The sequence below is a fragment of the Trichechus manatus genome, unplaced genomic scaffold, assembly GCF_000243295.1.
Source record: "Trichechus manatus latirostris isolate Lorelei unplaced genomic scaffold, TriManLat1.0 scaffold00135, whole genome shotgun sequence".
NCBI lineage: Eukaryota > Metazoa > Chordata > Mammalia > Sirenia > Trichechidae > Trichechus > Trichechus manatus.
In genome coordinates this window covers 5,737,334-5,756,178 of record NW_004444071.1, presented here as the reverse complement: position 1 = coordinate 5,756,178, position 18,845 = coordinate 5,737,334, and the positions used below count along the sequence as shown (strand labels likewise).

General features: G+C 41.4%; 1 protein-coding gene across 4 annotated transcripts in view; it reads right to left on the bottom strand.

Moving 5' to 3' along the window:
* Window positions 1-11,305: 11,305 nt before the first annotated feature.
* The window catches only part of RAI14 (retinoic acid induced 14), a 206,000-nt gene continuing 198,460 nt past the window's right edge, over window positions 11,306-18,845 (bottom strand). For 3 of the 4 annotated variants that reach the window (XM_023739492.1, XM_023739493.1, XM_023739494.1), the window contains 2 exons: window positions 14,010-14,075; window positions 12,531-13,207 (listed from right to left, as the gene is read on the bottom strand). In XM_023739492.1, the coding sequence (XP_023595260.1) occupies window positions 13,130-13,207; window positions 14,010-14,075 (144 nt within the window). In that variant the 3' untranslated portion in view covers window positions 12,531-13,129. Of the gene's footprint in view, window positions 13,208-14,009; window positions 14,076-18,845 lie in introns of all 4 variants that reach the window. The other variant, XM_004385237.1, reaches the window with a different exon arrangement.

Sequence of the window (18,845 nt, the reverse complement as noted above, 5' to 3'; positions counted from 1 at the left end):
CCGGCCAATCGTAGCACACACAGCAGCAGCGGGTTTCCGGTCCCCGCGGGCGTGATGCACACGACTTGAGACTCTCCCGAAGGTTGCTTCCCTGCTTCTGATTCCTCCACTGTTGTTTTTCTCAAAGGGACTTTCCGAGATGAAGGCGTAGGTAGTGGAGATACATTCCGTCCAAGGAGCGCCATACTCCATGGACCTGCCTCTATAAACCTGCGACATGCGCGGGCTGTATTCAGCGACACCCTCTCCGCCTCTCCCCGTCCCTGCCCCCCCTCCCGCGCTCCCTTCCGTGCACCCCGTACCTCTACAGTTCCCCGAGTGTTCCTGCTTTTCGGACCCCAGAGGAAAGGCTCAGCTGTAACTAGTGATGGCAGTGGGGGCGCTTACTGTGTTACCTGTCTCGGTAAGATTTGAGCTGTGCGTAGGAGAGCAGAACACTAAGTAAGCATTAAGAAATGGATCAGTCGTTCTGCTAATGGTTTGCGTTCAGAGAATATTTTCGAGGAGGGACGCACATTTGGCGAATACCACATAGACGTAAATTATGCAGCCACATATTCCTTTAACATCCCCCCCTCGCCTTCTTCAGTGGCTTAAGATACATACAGTGCTGCTAACTCATATGTGACAGGTGTTGGGGAGGGATTGTGCCTTTAGTTGCAGGAATGACCAATACCCCCAAAGAACTGCACAGGCTCTGTCAGCCTTGTTCTTAAAGAGTGTTATGAACTTTAGGCCTTTGACAAGTTGAAGCTGATATGTCCCTCTCATTTTAAAAAGGACGCTGGTAGAGAGAGAAGGAAAATATTTACTAAGAACTTAAAAGGTGGTGTCTGTGTCTCTTCTTTCCAGTTCTAGGGTTGAAGTTTAATTGCCATTGATCCAAGACTGCCAAGACAGGCTCTCTGGAATTAGGTTGGAGGAGCTATTTAAATGAGTTTTAAGTATCCCTTAAGTAAGATGTGGATGGATTGTAAGCTCAAGGTTTAAGTCTACACTCAAGCTCTTGAGCCAGAATTTTAGAAGGATCTCACCCTTTTATGCTCTAAGACAACCCTCAGCATGGAACAATGGTGATAACAATGAACTTGGCTTCAAGACAGCCGGGCTCTAGTTTTGACTCTGTGTGGCCTGGAACAAGTCATAACCCAGGGTCCCCAGTATTCTTGCTTGTACAATAAATATATTTGTATCACTTGCTTTCTAAGACTTCCTTCCAATTCCAGGATTCTCTGAGGATAAGTTGTGAATTTTTGAGTCTATGAACAGTATTTAACATGCATGGGGAAAAGGGAAAAGCTGGTCTCCTTTGTGTAATGCTTAATTCTCTTACTCCTCAGTAAGTGGATCTTCATCGAATTGAAACATTTTAGTGCTGTTTCATTCTAAGAAATAGCTATGAGGTTGTTTCTAACTGTACTAAACGTAAGTTCTCTTTCCTAAACACTTTTGTCAAGCATTGTGAAGGAAAGTGCAGTACTAGAACAGACGCTGAATTCCCATTCGTAGAGCTGACACTTGATTCCACCTCCATTTAATTATTTCTGATGCTGATTAATTAGCATGTTGCCCTCATCTGTAAAATTAGAAATCAAATAAGAAAAACTTTAATCTTAGAGTTCTAAACCTCTGTTTTGTTTTGTTTTTTTTTTCTTTGCCATCTTAACCCTGTCCCCCAAATGCAAACCTTAATTGTAGCATGTGCAGCTTAGGTTAGTTCACTGTGCTAGTGATCTGTTTTGGTGGATAGTGCTTTTACAGTGTGTTCACTCACATTCCCTCTCTTGATCCGAAGGTGAACAGGCAAACATAGCTATTGCAGAAATGGCAAAGAGGAAGCATGTGTATAGGATACTTCTAGACTCATCCAACCCCAAATCAGATGTACTAATCTGCAAATTATTTCCATCCCAGGAACCGTGAAACTTAAGAACAAGGAATTAGGTGCCATCAAGCCAGTTCTGACTCGTATCGACCCTATGTACAACAGAATGAAACACTGCCCGGTCCTGCGCCATCCTCACAATCGTTGCTATGTTTGAGCCCATTGCTGAAAGTCCCTGTATCAATCCAGTTCATTGAGGGTCTTCCTCTTTTTCACTGTCCTCTACTTTACCAAGCAGGGTGTTCTCCAGAGACCAGTCCCTCCTGATAACATGTCCAAAGTACATAAGATGAAGTTTCACCATCGTTGTTTTCTAAGGAGCGTTCTGGCTATACTTCTTCCAAGACAGATTTGTTTGTTCTTCTGGCAGTCCATGGTATATTCAATATTCTTCACCAACACCATAATTCAAAGGTATATGTTCTTCTTTGGTCTTCCTTATTCATTGTCCAACTTTTGCATGTGTATGAGTCGATTGAAATAACATGGCTTGGGTCAGGCACACCTTAGTCCTCAAAGTGACATCTTTACTTTTAAAGAAAGTTTCTCGGGGACTGTGTAATTTAAAAAAAAACATATTTCATGGCACCCCAAGACAAGGTTAGCTGCCTTCTGAGCTCCCACACTGCCTGGTCCCCAGCCTCATCATGGCATTCACCACACTGTATTGACACTTGCTGATTTCTCACACTGTTGGTGCATCTGTCCATCTACCCACCCAAAAACTACTAAATACCTGCTATGTGCCAGATGCTGTTGTAAACGTTAGGGAAACAGCAGTGAGCAAATACAGACAATGATTTTGTTCTTGTGGCGCTTATATAAAAACTGAAAAACCAAACCCACTGCTGATGAGTCGATTCCAACTCATAGTGACCCAAAGGACAGAGTAGAACTGCCTCACAGGGTTTCCACCTCCACACGTCTGTCAGTTTGCCATACTGTGGGGGCTTGTGTGTTGCTCTGATGTTGGAAGCTATGCCACTGGTATTCACATACCAGCAGGGTCACCCACGGTGGACAGGTTTCAGCTGAGCTTGCAGACTAAGACAGGCTAGGGAGAAGGACCCAGTGATCTACTTCTGAAAAGAATTAGCCAGTGAAAACCTTATGAACACCAGTGGAACATTGTCTGATATAGTGCCAGAAGATGAGCCCCTCAGGTTGGAAGGCACTCAAAATGCAACTGAGGAAGAGCTGCCTCTTCAGAGTAGAGTCAACTTTAATGACATGGATGGAGTAAGGTTTTCGGGACCTTCCTTTGCTGATGTGGCAGGACTCAAAATGAGAAGAAACAGCTGCAAACATCCATTAATAATCAGAACATGGAATGTATGAAGTATGAATCTAGGAAAATTGGAAATTGTCAAAAATGAAATGGAATGCATAAACGTTGATATCCTAGGCATTAGTGAGCTGAAATGGACTGGTATTGGCCATTTTGAATCAGACAGTCATATGGCCTGCTATGCCAGGAATGACAAATTGAAGAGGAATGGTGTCACGTTCATTGTAAGACGACATTTCAAGATCTATCCTGAAGTACAGCACTGTCAGAATTAGGATAATATCTACACGCCTCCAAGGAAGACCAGTTAATACAACTGTTACTCAAATTTATGCACCAACCACTAAGGCCAAAGATGCAGAAATTGAAGATTGTTACCAACTTCTGCAGCCTGAAATTGGTCAAACATAATCGGGATACGTTAATAATTACTGGTGATTGGAATGCAAAAGTTGGAGACAAAGAAGGATTGGTAGTCGGAAAATATGGCCTTGGTGATAGAAACAATGCCGGAGATCGCATGATAGAATTTTGGAAGACCCAACGATGTCCTCATTGCAAATACCTTTTTTCACCAACATAAACGGTGACTATACACGTGAAACTCACCAGATGGAATACACAGGAATCAGATCAACTACATGTGTGGAAAGAGATGATACCTTAATATCACAAGTCAGAACAAGGCCATGGGCCCACTGTGGAACAGACCATCAATTGCTCATATGCGCATTCAAGTTGAAACTGAAGAAAATTAGAACAAGTCCACAAGGACCAAAGTAGGACTTTGAGCATATCCCACCTGTTTTAGAGACCATCTCAAGAACAGATTTGACGCATTGAACACCAGTGACTGAAGATCAGACGAGTTGTGGAATAACAGTGAGGACATCATACATGAAGAAAGCAAGAGGTCATTAAAAAGACAGGAAAGAAAGAAAAGACCAAAATGGTTGTCAGAAGAGACTCTGAAACTTGCTCTTGCATGTCGAGTAGCTAAACGAAATGAAAGGAATGATGAAGTAAAAGAGCTGAACAGAATATTTTAAAGGGCAGCTAGAGAAGATGAAGCAAAGTAGTATAATGACGTGCAAAGACCTGGAAGTAGAAAACTGAGAGGGAAGATCACGCTTGGCATTTCTCAAGCTGAAAGAAGTGAAGAAGAAATTTAAGCCTCCAGTTGCAATACTGAAGGATTCTGTGGGGAAAATATTAAATGATACAGGAAGCATCAAAAGAAGATGGAAGGAATACACAGAGTCACTATACCAAAAAGACTTGGTCAATGTTCAGCCATTTCAGGAGGTGGCATATGATCAGGAACCAATGGTACTGAAGGAAGAGGTCCAAGCTGCAGTGATGGCATTGGCAAAAGACCAAGGCTCCAGGAATTGACAATACCAATTGAGATGTTTCAGCAAACAGATTCAGTGCTGGAAGTGCTCACTTGTCTATGCCAAGAAATTTGGAAGACAGCTGCCTGGCCAACTGACTGGAAGAGATCCATAGTTATGCCTATTCCCAAGAAAGATGATCCAACCGAATGCAGAAATTATCAAACAATATTATTATCACATGCAAGTAAAATTTTGTTGAAGATCATTCAAAAGTGGCTGCAGCAGTATATCAACAGGGAACTGCCAGAAATTCAGGCCAGATTCAGAAGAGGAGGTGGAACTAGGGATATCATTGCTGATGTCAGATGGATCCTGTCTGAAAGCAGAGAATACCAAAAAGATGTTTACCTGTGTTTTATTGACTATGCAGAGGCATTAGGCTGTATGGATCATAACAAATTATGGATAATATTGCGAAGAATAGGAATTCCATAACACTTAATTGTGCTCATGAGGAAACTGTAGGTAGATCAAGAGGTAGTCATTTGAACAGAGCAAGGGGATACTGTGTGGTTTAATGTCAGGAAAGGTGTGCATCAGGGTTATATCGTTTCACAATTTGTTCAGTCTGTATGCTGAGCAAATAATCAGAGAGCTGGACTATATGAAGAAGAAGGGGGCATCAGGATTGGAGGAAGACTCATTAACAACCTGTATTATGCAGATGACACACACAACCTTGCTTGCTGAAAGTGAAGAGGACTTGAAGCACTTACTGATGAAGATCAAAGACCACAGCCTTCAGTATGGATTACACCTCAACATAAAGAAAACAAAAATCCTCACAACTGGACCAATAAGCAACATCATGATAAACGGAGAAAATATTGAAGTTGTCAAGGATTTCATGTTACTTAGATCCACAGTCAACACCTGTGGAAGCAGCAGTCGAGAAACGATGATTTGCAATGGGCAAATCTGCTGCAAAAGACCTTTTTAAAGTGTTGAAAAGGAAAGATGTCACCTTGAACACCAAGGTGCGCCTGACCCAAGCCATGGTGTTTTCAGTCTCATATGCATGCGAAAGCTGGACATGAACAAGGAAGACCAAAGAATTGACGCCTTTGGATTGTGTTGGCGAAGAATACTGAATATACCATGGACTGCCAAAAGAACAAACAAATCTGTCTTGGAAGAAGTCCAACCAGAATGCTCCTTAGAAGCAAGGATGGCGAGACTAAGTCTCACCTGCTTTGGTCATGTTATTAGGCGGGATCAATTCCTGGAGAAGGACATCATGCTTGGTAAAGTAGAGGGCCAGTGAAAAAGAGGAAGACCCTCAACAAGATGGATTGACACAGTGGCTGCAGCAGTGGGCTCAAGCACAACAATGATTGTGAGGATGGCACAGGACCGGGCAGTGTTTCATTCCGTTGTACATGGGGTTGCTATGAGTCAGAACCGACTGGATGGCACCTAACAGCAACAGCATAGGGTTTCCAAGGTTGTAAACTTTTTTCTTTTTTAAATTTTATTGTGTTTTAGGTGAAAGTTTACAGTGCAAATTAGTTTCTCATTCAAAAATTCATAACACAAATTGTTTTGTGACACTGGCCGCAATGCCCGCAATGTATCAGCACTCTCCCCCTTTCCCTTTCCACCTTGAGTTCTCCGTGTCCATTTGTCCAGTCTTCCTGTCCCTTTTTGCCTTCCCGTCTTTGCTTTTGGTCAGGTGTTGCCCATTTTGTCTTGTATACTTGATATAGCTAAGAAGCACGTTCATCACATGCGTGATTGTTTGTTTTATATAGTGTTGTCTAATCTTTGGCTGAAAGGTGGACCTTGGGAATGGCTTCAGCTCAGAATTAGCAAGGTGTCTGGGGGCCATAGTCTCGAGTGTTTCCTCTATTCTCTATCAGACCAGTAAGTCTGGCCTTTTTTTGTGAATTAGAATTTTGTTCTACATTTTTCTCCTGCTCTGACTGGAACCCTCTATTGTGATCCCTGTCAAAGTGGTGGGTAGTGGTAGCCAGGCACTATCTAGTTCTGGGCTTAGGCTGGTGGAGGCTGTGGTTCGGTGCCAAGGCTGTAATCTTTACAGAAGCAGACTGCCGTATCTTTCTCCCACAGAGCGGCTGGTGGGTTTGAACTGCTGACCTTTTGGTTAACAGCTGAGCATTTTAACCACTGTGCCACCAGGGCTCAATGGAGCGTATATAGGAGGTTAAAATAAACAGGGCTGATAGTAAAGAGTATGGTGTCTTTGCAAATTAGAAAAAAGCACATGGTTTAGGTAGTGTCGTGGATTGAATTGTGTCCCCCCAAAATATATATAGGCCATGAGTCCCAGTATTGTGTGATTGTTCACTGTTTTGTCACCTGATGTGATTTTCCTATGTATTGTAAATCCTATCTCTATGATGATAATGAGATGGGATTAGCGGCAGTTATAAATTGAGTCCTGCCTCATTAATATAAGATTGCACTGTATCTTGAGCCAGTCTCTTTTGAGAAATAAAAGAGAGAAGCGAGCAAAGAGACATGGGGACCTCATACCACCAAGAAAACAGTACTGGGAGCAGAGGGTGTCCTTTGGACCCAGGGTCCCTGTGTGAGAAGCTCCTAGACCAGGGGAAGATTGATGACAAGGACCTTCCTCCAGAGCCGACAGAGAAAAAGCCTTCCCCTGCAGCTGGTGCCTTCAATTTTATTTCAAGCCTATTAGACTGTGAGAGAATAAATTTCTGTTTGTTAAAGCCATCCACTTGTGGTATTTCTGTTATAGCAGCACTAGATAACTAAGACAGGAAGTCTGCAGGAACTTTGTGTGAATTAGGAAAAAGCCTCTTCCTCCAGTGAGACTCAGGCCCCTGCTAGGGTGTACAGCTTTCGGATCAGAGCAGGCTGGGATTCAGCACTCACTCATACCCTCACCAGGGTGAACCACCTTACGTTGAGGTTGTGATAAGGAGAAAAATAAAGCCAGGTAAAGGGTCTAGAATATGATGTGGTAGTTAGGAAGAGACATGCTATTTCATATAGTGCAGTAAGGAAGTCCTCACTGACAAGATGGCATTGAGCAGAGCACAGGCCACAAGGAAGTGAGGTAGCAAATAATTCAAGTATCTAGAATTGCATTACAATAATAGTAAGTGCAGAGTCCCTGGGGCAGGAGCAAGTTTAATGGGTTCAAGGAACAGTAAAAAGGCACTAAGAGTGAGAGGGAAAGAAACATTAGACTGGGTCAGTAAGGAGCAGGGTATCAGGTCATGCAGGGCCTGAGAGGCAATCCATCATCTAACTATCCATCCATTTAACCACCACCCAGTGAATATTAATACTTATGGATGGCAGGCCCTCTTTGCTCAGCTGTGAGCTCCTTGTGAGCAGGAGGTGTGATGTTCACCACTGAGTCCTTAGCATTCAGATCAGTGTTCAATAAAAGGTAATAAACTGTGAATCACTTCAGGAACTCTTGCTTAGTAGATTCTAGCCTCTCAATGTGTATATCATTTTTCTATGATCACTGTGACAAATCACCACAAACTTCGGGCTTAAAGTAACATAGTTATTAGAGTTCTGAAGATCAGAAGCCCAACATGGGTCTCACTGGGCTAAATCAGCGGTCGGCAAGGCTGGTTTCTTCTGAAGGCTGTAGGAGAGAATCCATTTGCCTTTCTTTTCCAGCTTCTGAGGTTGCTAGCATTCCTTGGCTCACGGCCTGTTTCTCCATGTTAAAAACCAGTAGTGTAGCATCCTCAAATCTCAGTGTCTAACTCCCTCCTTCACTTTAAAAACCGTTGTGATTACATTGGGCTTGCCACGGATAATCCAGGAAAATCTTTTTACGAAAAGGCCCTGCCCCGGGACCTTTGCACTTGCTTTTTAAGATCATCTGAGTAGCCACCTTAATTCCCTCTGCAACCTTAATTTCCCCTTGCTGTGTGTATTGGTTTCCTAGGGCTGCCATAACAAAATACCACAAAGTGGGTGGATTTGAAGAATAGAAATTTATTGTCTCCCAGTTATGGAGGGCAAGAGTCCAAATTTAGGGTGTCAGCAAGGCCACGTTGTCTCTGTCCCTTCCAGCTTCTGGTAGCCTAAGGCATTTCTTGGTGTTGCTTGGCTTGTTGTAGATGCTTCTTCACGTGGCTGGATTAGGACCCACCCTACTCCAGTATGATCTCAGGTTAACTGATAACATCTTCAAGACTATTTCCAGGCAAGTTCATGTTCATAGGTACTGGGGTTAGGACTTAAGTTACCTTTTTTAGTGCCCACCATACAAACCATAACACTGTGTAAAGTAACATTCACAGGTTCCAGGGATTAGGACATGACATCTTTACGGGGCTATATAAAGGTAGGCCATCTGCCTACCACTGTGTGTCTAACCTTACTTTTATGCATAGGTCTTTAAACATCTAGAGGTGACATATAGGGAGCCTTTACTATCTATGTCTTCTCCCAGCTGTTAGAAGTTTCCATTATTTGGCTGTGTCCTGCTCCTTTCTCTCCCCTACACACCCCCAAGTTGAGCTGGCTACATTGTCAGTTTTAAATACAGGACCCATTTTATAAGGATTGTGCGGGAATACCTCTCTTCTCTCCACTCACCTCCATCTCCAGGGAAGCCTCTTCACTCGCTGGAGTCCACAATGATTGCCCCCTCAGTCAGCTCCTTTGGACCACTTACGGTGACCATCAGTTTAGCTCGTTTTTTTTTCATTATTTCACAAATATGCCACAAACTCCCATAATGCCTGAATTCTCTGTCCTGAACTGGTAATCAGAAATTGCTACTCTGTGACTACTGTTTCCTTGGTCTGTTGCTTTTTCCAGCTCACTCTTTTCCTTGAAGTTTGCCTTTTACTTTTGCTCAAAAGCATCCCCCCCATCTTTGCTGGATCATGTTTCTGCTGCTGTCAGCACCCAACATTCCACAGCTATGCCACACTGCAAAATGTTGTGCTTTGACATGTTCTGGGAGTGCATTCCCCACATAGCCTATCATGTGTTTATCTTAAGATGGGTGGGTTTAATTTTTAAAGGCTTTGGAGTCTGTCTTAGCAAAGATTATATAACAAAAACAAATATGGCTCTTATTCAGCCAACATGAAAAAAAGGCTGTTCTTCCTCACTCTGTGTGATAATCCATGCAGTATTCTACTTTTTTTTTCCTGCCTGTATCATAAAATGGAAGTTTGTATGAAAATGGGCAATTTGAAAATTATACAAAGAATTTTTGCACATGTGCATAAAGACATTTATATATAGGCTAGGCATTACATCATTTTTGTAGTAGTAAAATACTAGAAGCAAATGTCCATCAGTGAGGACCTGGTTAAAAAAAATATGGCACAATCATACTGCAAAGTAGTATGGAACCATTAACAAGAATGAGATATGTGTGCTGACAGAGAAAAATCTCCAAGATGTTCTAAGTGGAAAAAGCCTGATTCTGAAGAGTATATAAAGTATGCCTCTGTATTTAAAGGGGAAAGTAAAATACTTGTAACTGTGCACATATAGACACAGAATGTCTCAAGTCACCCAAGAAACTTAATAGGTGTTGCCGCTGGAGTTGATGCACTAAGGATTGGGAGTAGTAGATTTTCTGTTTATTTCTTTTGTCCTACAGTAAGAGCCTGATATCTAGACACTGAGGCATGAAAGTTTCTTTTCATACCCCCCCTTTGGCTTACAAGGCCAAAGAAGACTGGTTTGGGTTTCCTGCCCAGCTGAGTGGCCCCATGGTGTCATCTGCTTAGTTGCATGGTTGGCCCTTGTTGAAGTTCTCAGGGTTCATCCACCTGATCGTTTAAAATAGTAATAAGTCATACACCATTTGCATTATTTTCATTGATTTCTTTTGGGTTGGCCTTTAACACTGACTATTAAAAACGTTGTTTGAAAGCAGATTTCAGCATATGGTAGGTAACGGCAGTTAGAGGGCTGGGGTCCAGGCGGTAGAGTCATGTTGTGAGTGAACAGAAACAGCCTCAACGAAGGGAAAGGGCTTTGCTATGTTGTATTGTGATAATGTTAACTACTTACAATCGCACTAATTTCACTGTCATTGGGTGTTGTATTTTCAACCTGTGAGAATATCCAAGAGATTTTCAGGAATTAATTCTCCTTGTAATGTGATGTGAGAATGTATTTGGTTTTTTTTTTTTTTTTTTAAACCATGTATATGTGTTACTAGGAGCCCTGGTGGTGTAGCAGTTAAGTGCTTGACTGCTAACCGAAAGGTCAGTGGTTCAAACCCACCAGCTGCTCTGTAGGAGAAGGATGTCGCAGTCTGCTTCTGTAAAGATCATAGCCTTAGAAACTTGGTGGGGCAGTTCTACTTTGTCCTGTAGGGTCCTGTGAGTCAGAATTAACTTGACAGTAATGCGTTTGGTTTTAGGTTGGGTATGTATTACTTTTTCAAAAGAGAAAATAAGGAAGGAAGAAAGGGAGAAAGGGAAAAAAATCCAAAGGAGACTTCCAAACAGTTAAAAAAAACTCTAAATCAACTGACAGGCAACTGTAAAGAAAAGAACCGTGATGCAGCTGCCCCGAAATGGCTGGTACTTTTGAGGGAGAGTTCAAGGTGAACCCAAGAGCTAGGAGATGGAAATGATGTGAAACATGGTGTGACACACTCTACCAACAGCTCCCACTGCTGAGCAGTAACGCAGGATATAAAAACCACCACGCTGAAATGCTTCTGAACTCACAGAAGCCAAACGGGTTGCATATAAAACCCATTAAAAAATATGTGAATACCCCAGAAATTAACAACAGAGATGCAAAATGAAACAAAGGTTTATTTTCTGCAAAAACTTCTGTAAATTACAAAGACAAAATGCTATGACTACAGCATATAACTTTTCAATATTTAACCAGAGTACTTGTAATAAATACACATCCTGAATCAAGGTAAAAGGTTATGCTTTGTCAGGCATCCTACAAAATGTCTCAAGTTTTATACTCTGCAGCATTTCTGTGCGGCAGCGGGGAGGGTTTTGTTACGTGTTTTCTTAAATGCTGTGACAAAAAAGTCTTTTCACATTTCTTTGGAGCATTTTTGAAACTGCTTAACTATAATTAAACAACTTAAGAAAAGTAACACACCAAGCTTTAAAGCCATTTTGCTTTGCTGTTGTTGGTCCTCATCCAATAGAGAAGAACACATCATCCAATACAGCTCAGCACCCTCTGAGCCCAGGAGGCCCTGAGGTGCATGGCCCTGTCAGAGTAGGCTTATGTATTTAGTTACACACTTTGGAGAGTTTTGTATTTGGTTTATCTCCCTCAATAGGATCAAAGCCATAAGGGAAGCTGCAAGCAAGTTAGAAACATTTTTAACCTGAAAATAAAGTGAACCCAAGTATCTTTCCCCAAGACCTTTGCTATGCACCATAATGATACCGTATCAGGATTTTTAAGTTTCAAAGCTGAAAAATTGGTTGGTACTAACAGTTCTTCCAGAGATAATTTATGGGCCCTGGTAGAAGTGGAACCTTCCAAAATACTCAACAGGTAAGACGAGGATATTCAGATACACACTGCAGTTCTGAGGACACAAAGGCAGAAATTCCTAAGGGTACTGGCAGCAGCTCATACTGAGTCTGGAATATATAACTACCTTTTGCTATAGCTGAAATCTTTGAGGAAAAAGTTCTATTTTTCAAAAGTCTTAAGTACAGTTACCTAAAAAACACCTTATTAATAGAGACTAGTGTAAATTTCACTTATTTAAGGGTCTAGATATGAAAAAATTATTAAGAGCCAATAAAAATATAGAGAAAAAACACTTTTAAAAACGTGAGGTTAAAAACCGTGAGGCATTTCTTTTGGCTGTAAACACGCAGTTTACTGTAATCCCTTGTTGAAACGCAAGTGTTTGGATTTCCTGAGCTTCACAGATAACAGCAGGCGGCAAGTATGCATAGAAAATTTGTAATATGTCAACGATTGACTTAAACCGAAAACTTTTAAGGGCAATTTGCTTTTGTTTTAAAACTTCATATTTTAGTTAATAGTGCTCGTCAAACTGGGAGCTTGACAAGCAGAGTGATGAGATGTATAAGGTAGAGGGGTAAAAAGATGGAATTAAAGTTCTTAAATCCACAGGATGTCATGATAAAAGGTATTAAGCATGCACCTCATAACTAGTGCCATACTAATTTGGTTAGAGATTAAATCATGTTTTGGGGTCGGAAGCCAAAGGCAAAAAGAGCCCTACTGTGCTAAAGGGCACAGCCCCAAGTGTAGGGATTGAAAAGTGTTCACTGCACAGAGGCCTGACACATCACTGAGAGTGAAGCCACTCAGCTGGTCAGGTGCCAAGGCAGGTAACCACCCGCCAGCATGAGCACCCGGATCTCGGAGCGTGACTAATCCCAGCTCTGGAATCCAAAGGGCTTTTCACCTCTGCTGATTTTGAAGGCTGGGCAGTTCTAAGGAGGGCAGTCTTCTCGGGGGACCAGTCCTCAGAAGCCTTTGGAACAAGAAGCTCTGCTAGGTCACAGTGCATACCGTGGATGAGAACAATGGCAGTGGCTGCCAACAACTCCCAATCTAACACAAAGATGAACAAGGGGGCAGTGTCCTTTCTAGGACTCCACTTTACTTCTTCTGCGACTGATTTTTACACATGGTAAGAATTTGCTTCAGTACTTTCTGAACATCTTCATCCATCTGGCCCTAGGAAATTCAAACAAAAATAGAACCTAAGTTAGGTCATGGCATAGCCTCCCCTAGGGAATGACATGGCTAGATAGGAGGAAGCTGTTGGCTTTTCCCCTGATCTTTTAGATGAATTTGTTGTTGTTGGGTGCCACTGAGTTGATTTCAACTCATGGTGACCCCATGTGGCAGAGTAGAACTGCTCCATAGGGTTTCCTTGGCTGTAATCTTTACAGAAGCAGATCGCAAGGGTTTTTTTCTGAGGAGCTGCTGGGTGACTGAACCACCGTTTTGGTTAGCAGCCAAGCGCTTAACAGTTCCTCCGCCAGGAAGGGCTCCTTAGATAAATGTTAGCCCTATCAATTCCCACAATGCTATGAGGAACAGAAGCCAAGACAGGGTCCCACTGTTTTCCCTCTGGAGGATGATCAGGCTGTGTCGACCTAAGTGCCCAGCATAGGGTCTCTGGGTTCTTGGTTGCAAATGTGAGCGAAGCTAACCAGAAAGCTAATAGTCACAGGGGCGAGGCAGTGCAGATGGCTCCGAGAATATCACCATGCCTGAAAAACAAAGCCTGGGCCTCCCAGTGGGGCAACAGCCACATCTTCCTTCATTTGCTCAATAAGTGTTGAGGCTGCTCCCAGTAAACAGGACATGAGGCTCCTGACATAAAATCCAAAGCAAAGCAGAAGGCATTTTTTAAAAGCTCTCCAATGAAATGGATTCTCCTCTTTCTTCTAGTTTAATGATGGGAGTTTTGGCGATGTCTGCTACTGAGTTTCTTTAGGATACCCTTACACTTTACAGGGTGTTACCATACCTGCACAGCATACAGAAGATGCATTCTGTAAACTGATATGACCTCCTGGTGTTGTTTCTTGCATTCCTAGGAAAAGGCAATTTGACATTATTAAAGAGTTTAGGAGACCTTTAAACAAACACACACCTCAAAAAATGATGAGAAAGCTGTGGTCAAATGCTGCCCAAGTGATTCCCCCTCTTTAAATGCTGGCATTTAAAATTGCTGTCACCTCACTGAGTTGTGTTATTCTGAACACACATTAATATTTTTAGGGAAAAAAAGCCTACTTATTTCATATCTTGGAATGTCAACGCTATAAAAATTCATGTAAAAAGTAGTTATTATAATCCCAAATTTGTTTTAAATATATATATATATATATACATTGGTAGCCCCCGATTTTGACATATTCAAGTTACGATGAACCGTACTTACGATTGTCCATTTTTTTTCTAAGTTTTCTCATTAGTAATATGTACTACATACAATGTTGTTATGTGTAATTTGCTGATGTTACCATTCTCATGTTCATTTGCATATGTTCAGTGTTACAATTTACTGATCAAAACACTGCTGTATAGCAGTCTGTCCTGGTCTACGATAAAGTCTATGTTGATGTTAGTATAGGGAATCTTAATAGATAGAAAGTTGAATAATATTCAACTGTAATGACATACTGACAACTGAATTGCACATGTCCGACAGCCGTTACAACTCTGACTTCATTGTTATGACACTGACTCTGACAAAGATTAGATTTATAAAGATACTGATAATAAGCCCCTAAAAAAATAAAATACTTTGGATTAAATCTAACCAGGGATGTAAAAGACCTGTACAAAGAAAACTACAAAACACTACTGTAAGAAACCCAAAGGGATCTACATAGATGGAAAAACATACCATGCTCATGGATAGGCAGCCTCAACATTGTAAAAATGACAATTCTACCCAAAGCAATTTACAAATACAATGCAATCCCGATCCAAATACCAACAACATTCTTCAAAGAGATGGAAAAACTAATCATTAACGTTATATGGCAAGGGAAGAAGCCCCGAATAAGTAAAGCACTATTGAAGAAGAAGAAGAAAGTTGGAGGACTCGCACTACCTGACCTCAGAACCTACTATACAGCTACGGTAGTCAAACAGCCTGGTACAACGACAGATACATTGACCAATGGAACAGAATTGAGAACCCAGATGTAAATCCATCCACCTAAGGTCACCTGATCTTTGACAAGAGCCCAAAGCCCATCAAATGGGGAAAAGACAGTCTTTTTAACAAATGGTGCTGGCAAAACTGGATATCCATCTGCAAAAAAATCAAACAGATGCATACCTCACACCATATACAAAAACTAATTCAAAATGGATCAAAGACCTAAATATAAAGCCGAGAACTATGAAGTTCATAGAAGAAAAAATAGGATCAATGCGAGAGGCCCTAATACACGGTATTAACAGGATACAAACCATAACCAACAACAGACAAATATCAGAATATACACTAGATAACTGGGATCTTCTAAAAATTAAATACTTACATTCATCAAAAGACTTCACCAAAAGAGTAAAAAGAGAACCCTACAGACTGGGAAAAATTTTTGGACTTTACAAATCAGACCAAGGTCTAATCTCTAAAATCTACAAGAAAATCCAACACCTCTACAACAAAAAGACAAATAATACTATTAAAAAATGGGCAAAGGAAATGAACAGACACTTCACCAAAGACGACATTCAAGTGACCAGCAGACACATGAGGAAATGCTCACGATCACTAGCCATTAGAGAAACGCAAATTAAAACCACAATGAGATACCATCTAACCCCAGCATTACTGGCACGAATCAAAACAACTGGAAATAATGTTGGAGAGGCTGCGGGGAGATCAGAACTCTCATGCACTGCTGATGGGAACGCAAAATGATACAACCATTTTAGAAAATGATATGGCGCTTCCTTAGAAAGCTAGAAATAGAAATACCATATGATCCAGCAATCCCACTCCTAGGAATATATCCTAGAGAAATAAGAGTCGTTACTCGAACAGACATATGCACACCTATGTTCATGGCAGCATTGTTCACAATAGCAAAAAGATGGAAACAACCTAGATGCCCAACAACAGATGAATGGATAAACTATGGTACATACACACAATGGAGTATTATGCAATGATAAAGAACAATGATGACTCTGTGAAGCATCTTATAACATGGATGAAACGGGAGGACATTATGCTGAGTGAAATAAGTCAATCACAAAAGGACAAATATTGTATGAGACCTTTACTGTAAAAACTCATGAAAAAGTTTACACACAAAAAGAAACAATCTTTGTTGGTTACGAGGGATGGGAGGGGTGTGGAGGCACTAAATAGACAATAGGTTAAGTGGTAACTTTCGTGAAGAGTAAGACAGTATACAATACTGGGGAAGCCAGCACAACTTGTACAAGGAAAGGTCATGGAAGCTCCATAGACACATCTAAACTCCCTGAGGAACTGAATTGCTGGGCAGAGGGCTGTGCGGACCATGGTCTCAGGGAACATCTAGCTCAACTGGCATAACACAGTTTATAAAGAAAATGTTCTACATTCTACCTTGGTGAGTAGCATCTGGGATCTTAAAAGCCTGTAGGCAGCCATCTAAGATACTCCACTGGTCTCACCCCTTCGGGAGCAAGGGACAATAAAGAAAAGACACAAGGAAGAGATTAGTCCAAAGGCCTCCACGAGACTGAGTCCAGTACAAGTAGATGGTGTCTGGCTACCACCACTGACTGCTCTGACCTAGATCACAACAGAGGGTCCCAGACAGAGCTGGAGAAAAAGGTATAAAAAAATTCTAACTCGCAAAAAAAGACCAGACTTACTGGCCTAACAGAGACTGGAGAAACCCCGAAAGTATGGCCCCTGGACACCCTTTTAGCTCAGTAATGAAGTCACTCCCGAGGTTCACTGTTCAGCCAAAGATTAGACAGGCCCATAAAACAAAATGAGACTAAAGGGCCACACCAGCCCAGGGGCAAGGACTAGAAGGTAGCAGGGGACAAGAAAGCTGGTAATAGGGAACCCAGGGTTGAGAAGGGACAGTGTTGACATGTCATGGGGTTGTTAACCTTTGTCATAAAACAGTATGTGTACTGTTTAATGAGAAATTATTTGTTCTGTAAAAAGTACAATAAAAAAAACTGATAATAAAAGGCAATAATAATGAAAACTAAAAAAAAAAGAGTTATTCAACTTACGTTTAAGAACTGACTTATGACAGAGTTGTCAGAATGGAACCCCGTCGTAAGTCAGGGACTGTTACTTATGCAAATATACAGATACACTCACACACAGTAAATACTATAAGGAAATCTATCAAATGTACAAGTGATCATCCCTTAATGGAATTACAGGCAATTTTTACTTTGGTGTTCAGAGATTTCTGTATTTTTCAACTTTTTTGTAATGACTATATATTTTGTTGTTGAAAATATACACAGCAAAACATATACCAATTCAACAATTTCTATGTATACAATACAGTGACATTGATTAATTCTTCATATTGTGCAGCCATTCCCAACCTCCTTTTCCAATTTGTTCCTCCCCTACTGACACAGGCTCATTTGCTCCGTCTTAGTCATCTAGTGCTGTTATAACAGAAATACCACAAGTGAATGGCTTTAACCAAAGAGAAATTTATTCTCTCACTGTCTGATAGGCTACAAGTCCAAATTCAGGGCGTCAGCTCCAGGGGAAGGCTTTCTCTATCTGCTCTGGAGGAAGGTCTGTGTCATCAATCTTCCCTTGGTCTAGGAGCTTTTCTCCACAAGAACCTCAGGACAAAGGACACACTGTGCTCCTGGCACTGCTTTCTTGGTGGAATGAGGTTCCCATATCTTGCCGCTGGCTTCTCTCTTTTATATCTCAAAAGAGAGTGGCTTAAGACACTATCTAATCTTGTAAATCTCAATATAACTGCCAATAATCCATCTTATTACATCATAATGACAGGATTTACAACACATAGGGAAATCACATCAGATGACAAAATGGTAGACAATCATGCAATACTGGGAATCATGACCTAGCCAAGTTGACAGATATTTTTTGGGGGACACAATTCAATCCATGACACTCCTATGCTTTTTATCTAATCTTTTACATTGCTGTTAACAATGATCCCATATAGTAAGTTTTTAAAAGAGCACAAAGCTCATGGTAGACATTCTTTACTAGTTAAGCTAGACTGTTGCTTGGTTTAAAGAAGGCTTCAGGGGATATTTCTGGCTTATGGTTTTAGATTCAAAGATTATCTCTGGATATTAGTTTCAGGGGTTCACCCAGCTTCAATGGCTTCAGAAAGTCTGGAGTCCATGAAAAGTGAAATTCTGTTCCACATTTCCCCCCTTTAGTCAAGATTCTTCTTTAGAATCTTTGATCAAAATGTTCAGTAACGGTAGCTGGGCACCATCCATCTCTTCTGGTCTCGTGGCAAAGGAGGCAGTTGTTCATAGAGGCAATCATCCACACCTTACATTTCCTCCTCCTATTCTTTTTTATTGTTGTGCTTTAAGTGAAACTTTACAATTCAAGTTAGTTTCTTATACAGTCTTGTGACCCTAGTTGCTCTCCCTGTACTGTGACAGCACACTCTTCCCTTCCACCCTGGATTTCCCGTCCATTCAACCAGCCCCTGACCCTCTCTGCCCTCTCATCTCGCCTCTGGACAGAACGTGCCCATTTAATCTCATGTATCTACTTGAGTTAAGAAGCACACTCTTCACAAGTATCATTTTATGTCCCACCTTCCGGTCTAATCTTTGTCTGAAGAGTTGGCGTTGGGAATGGTTT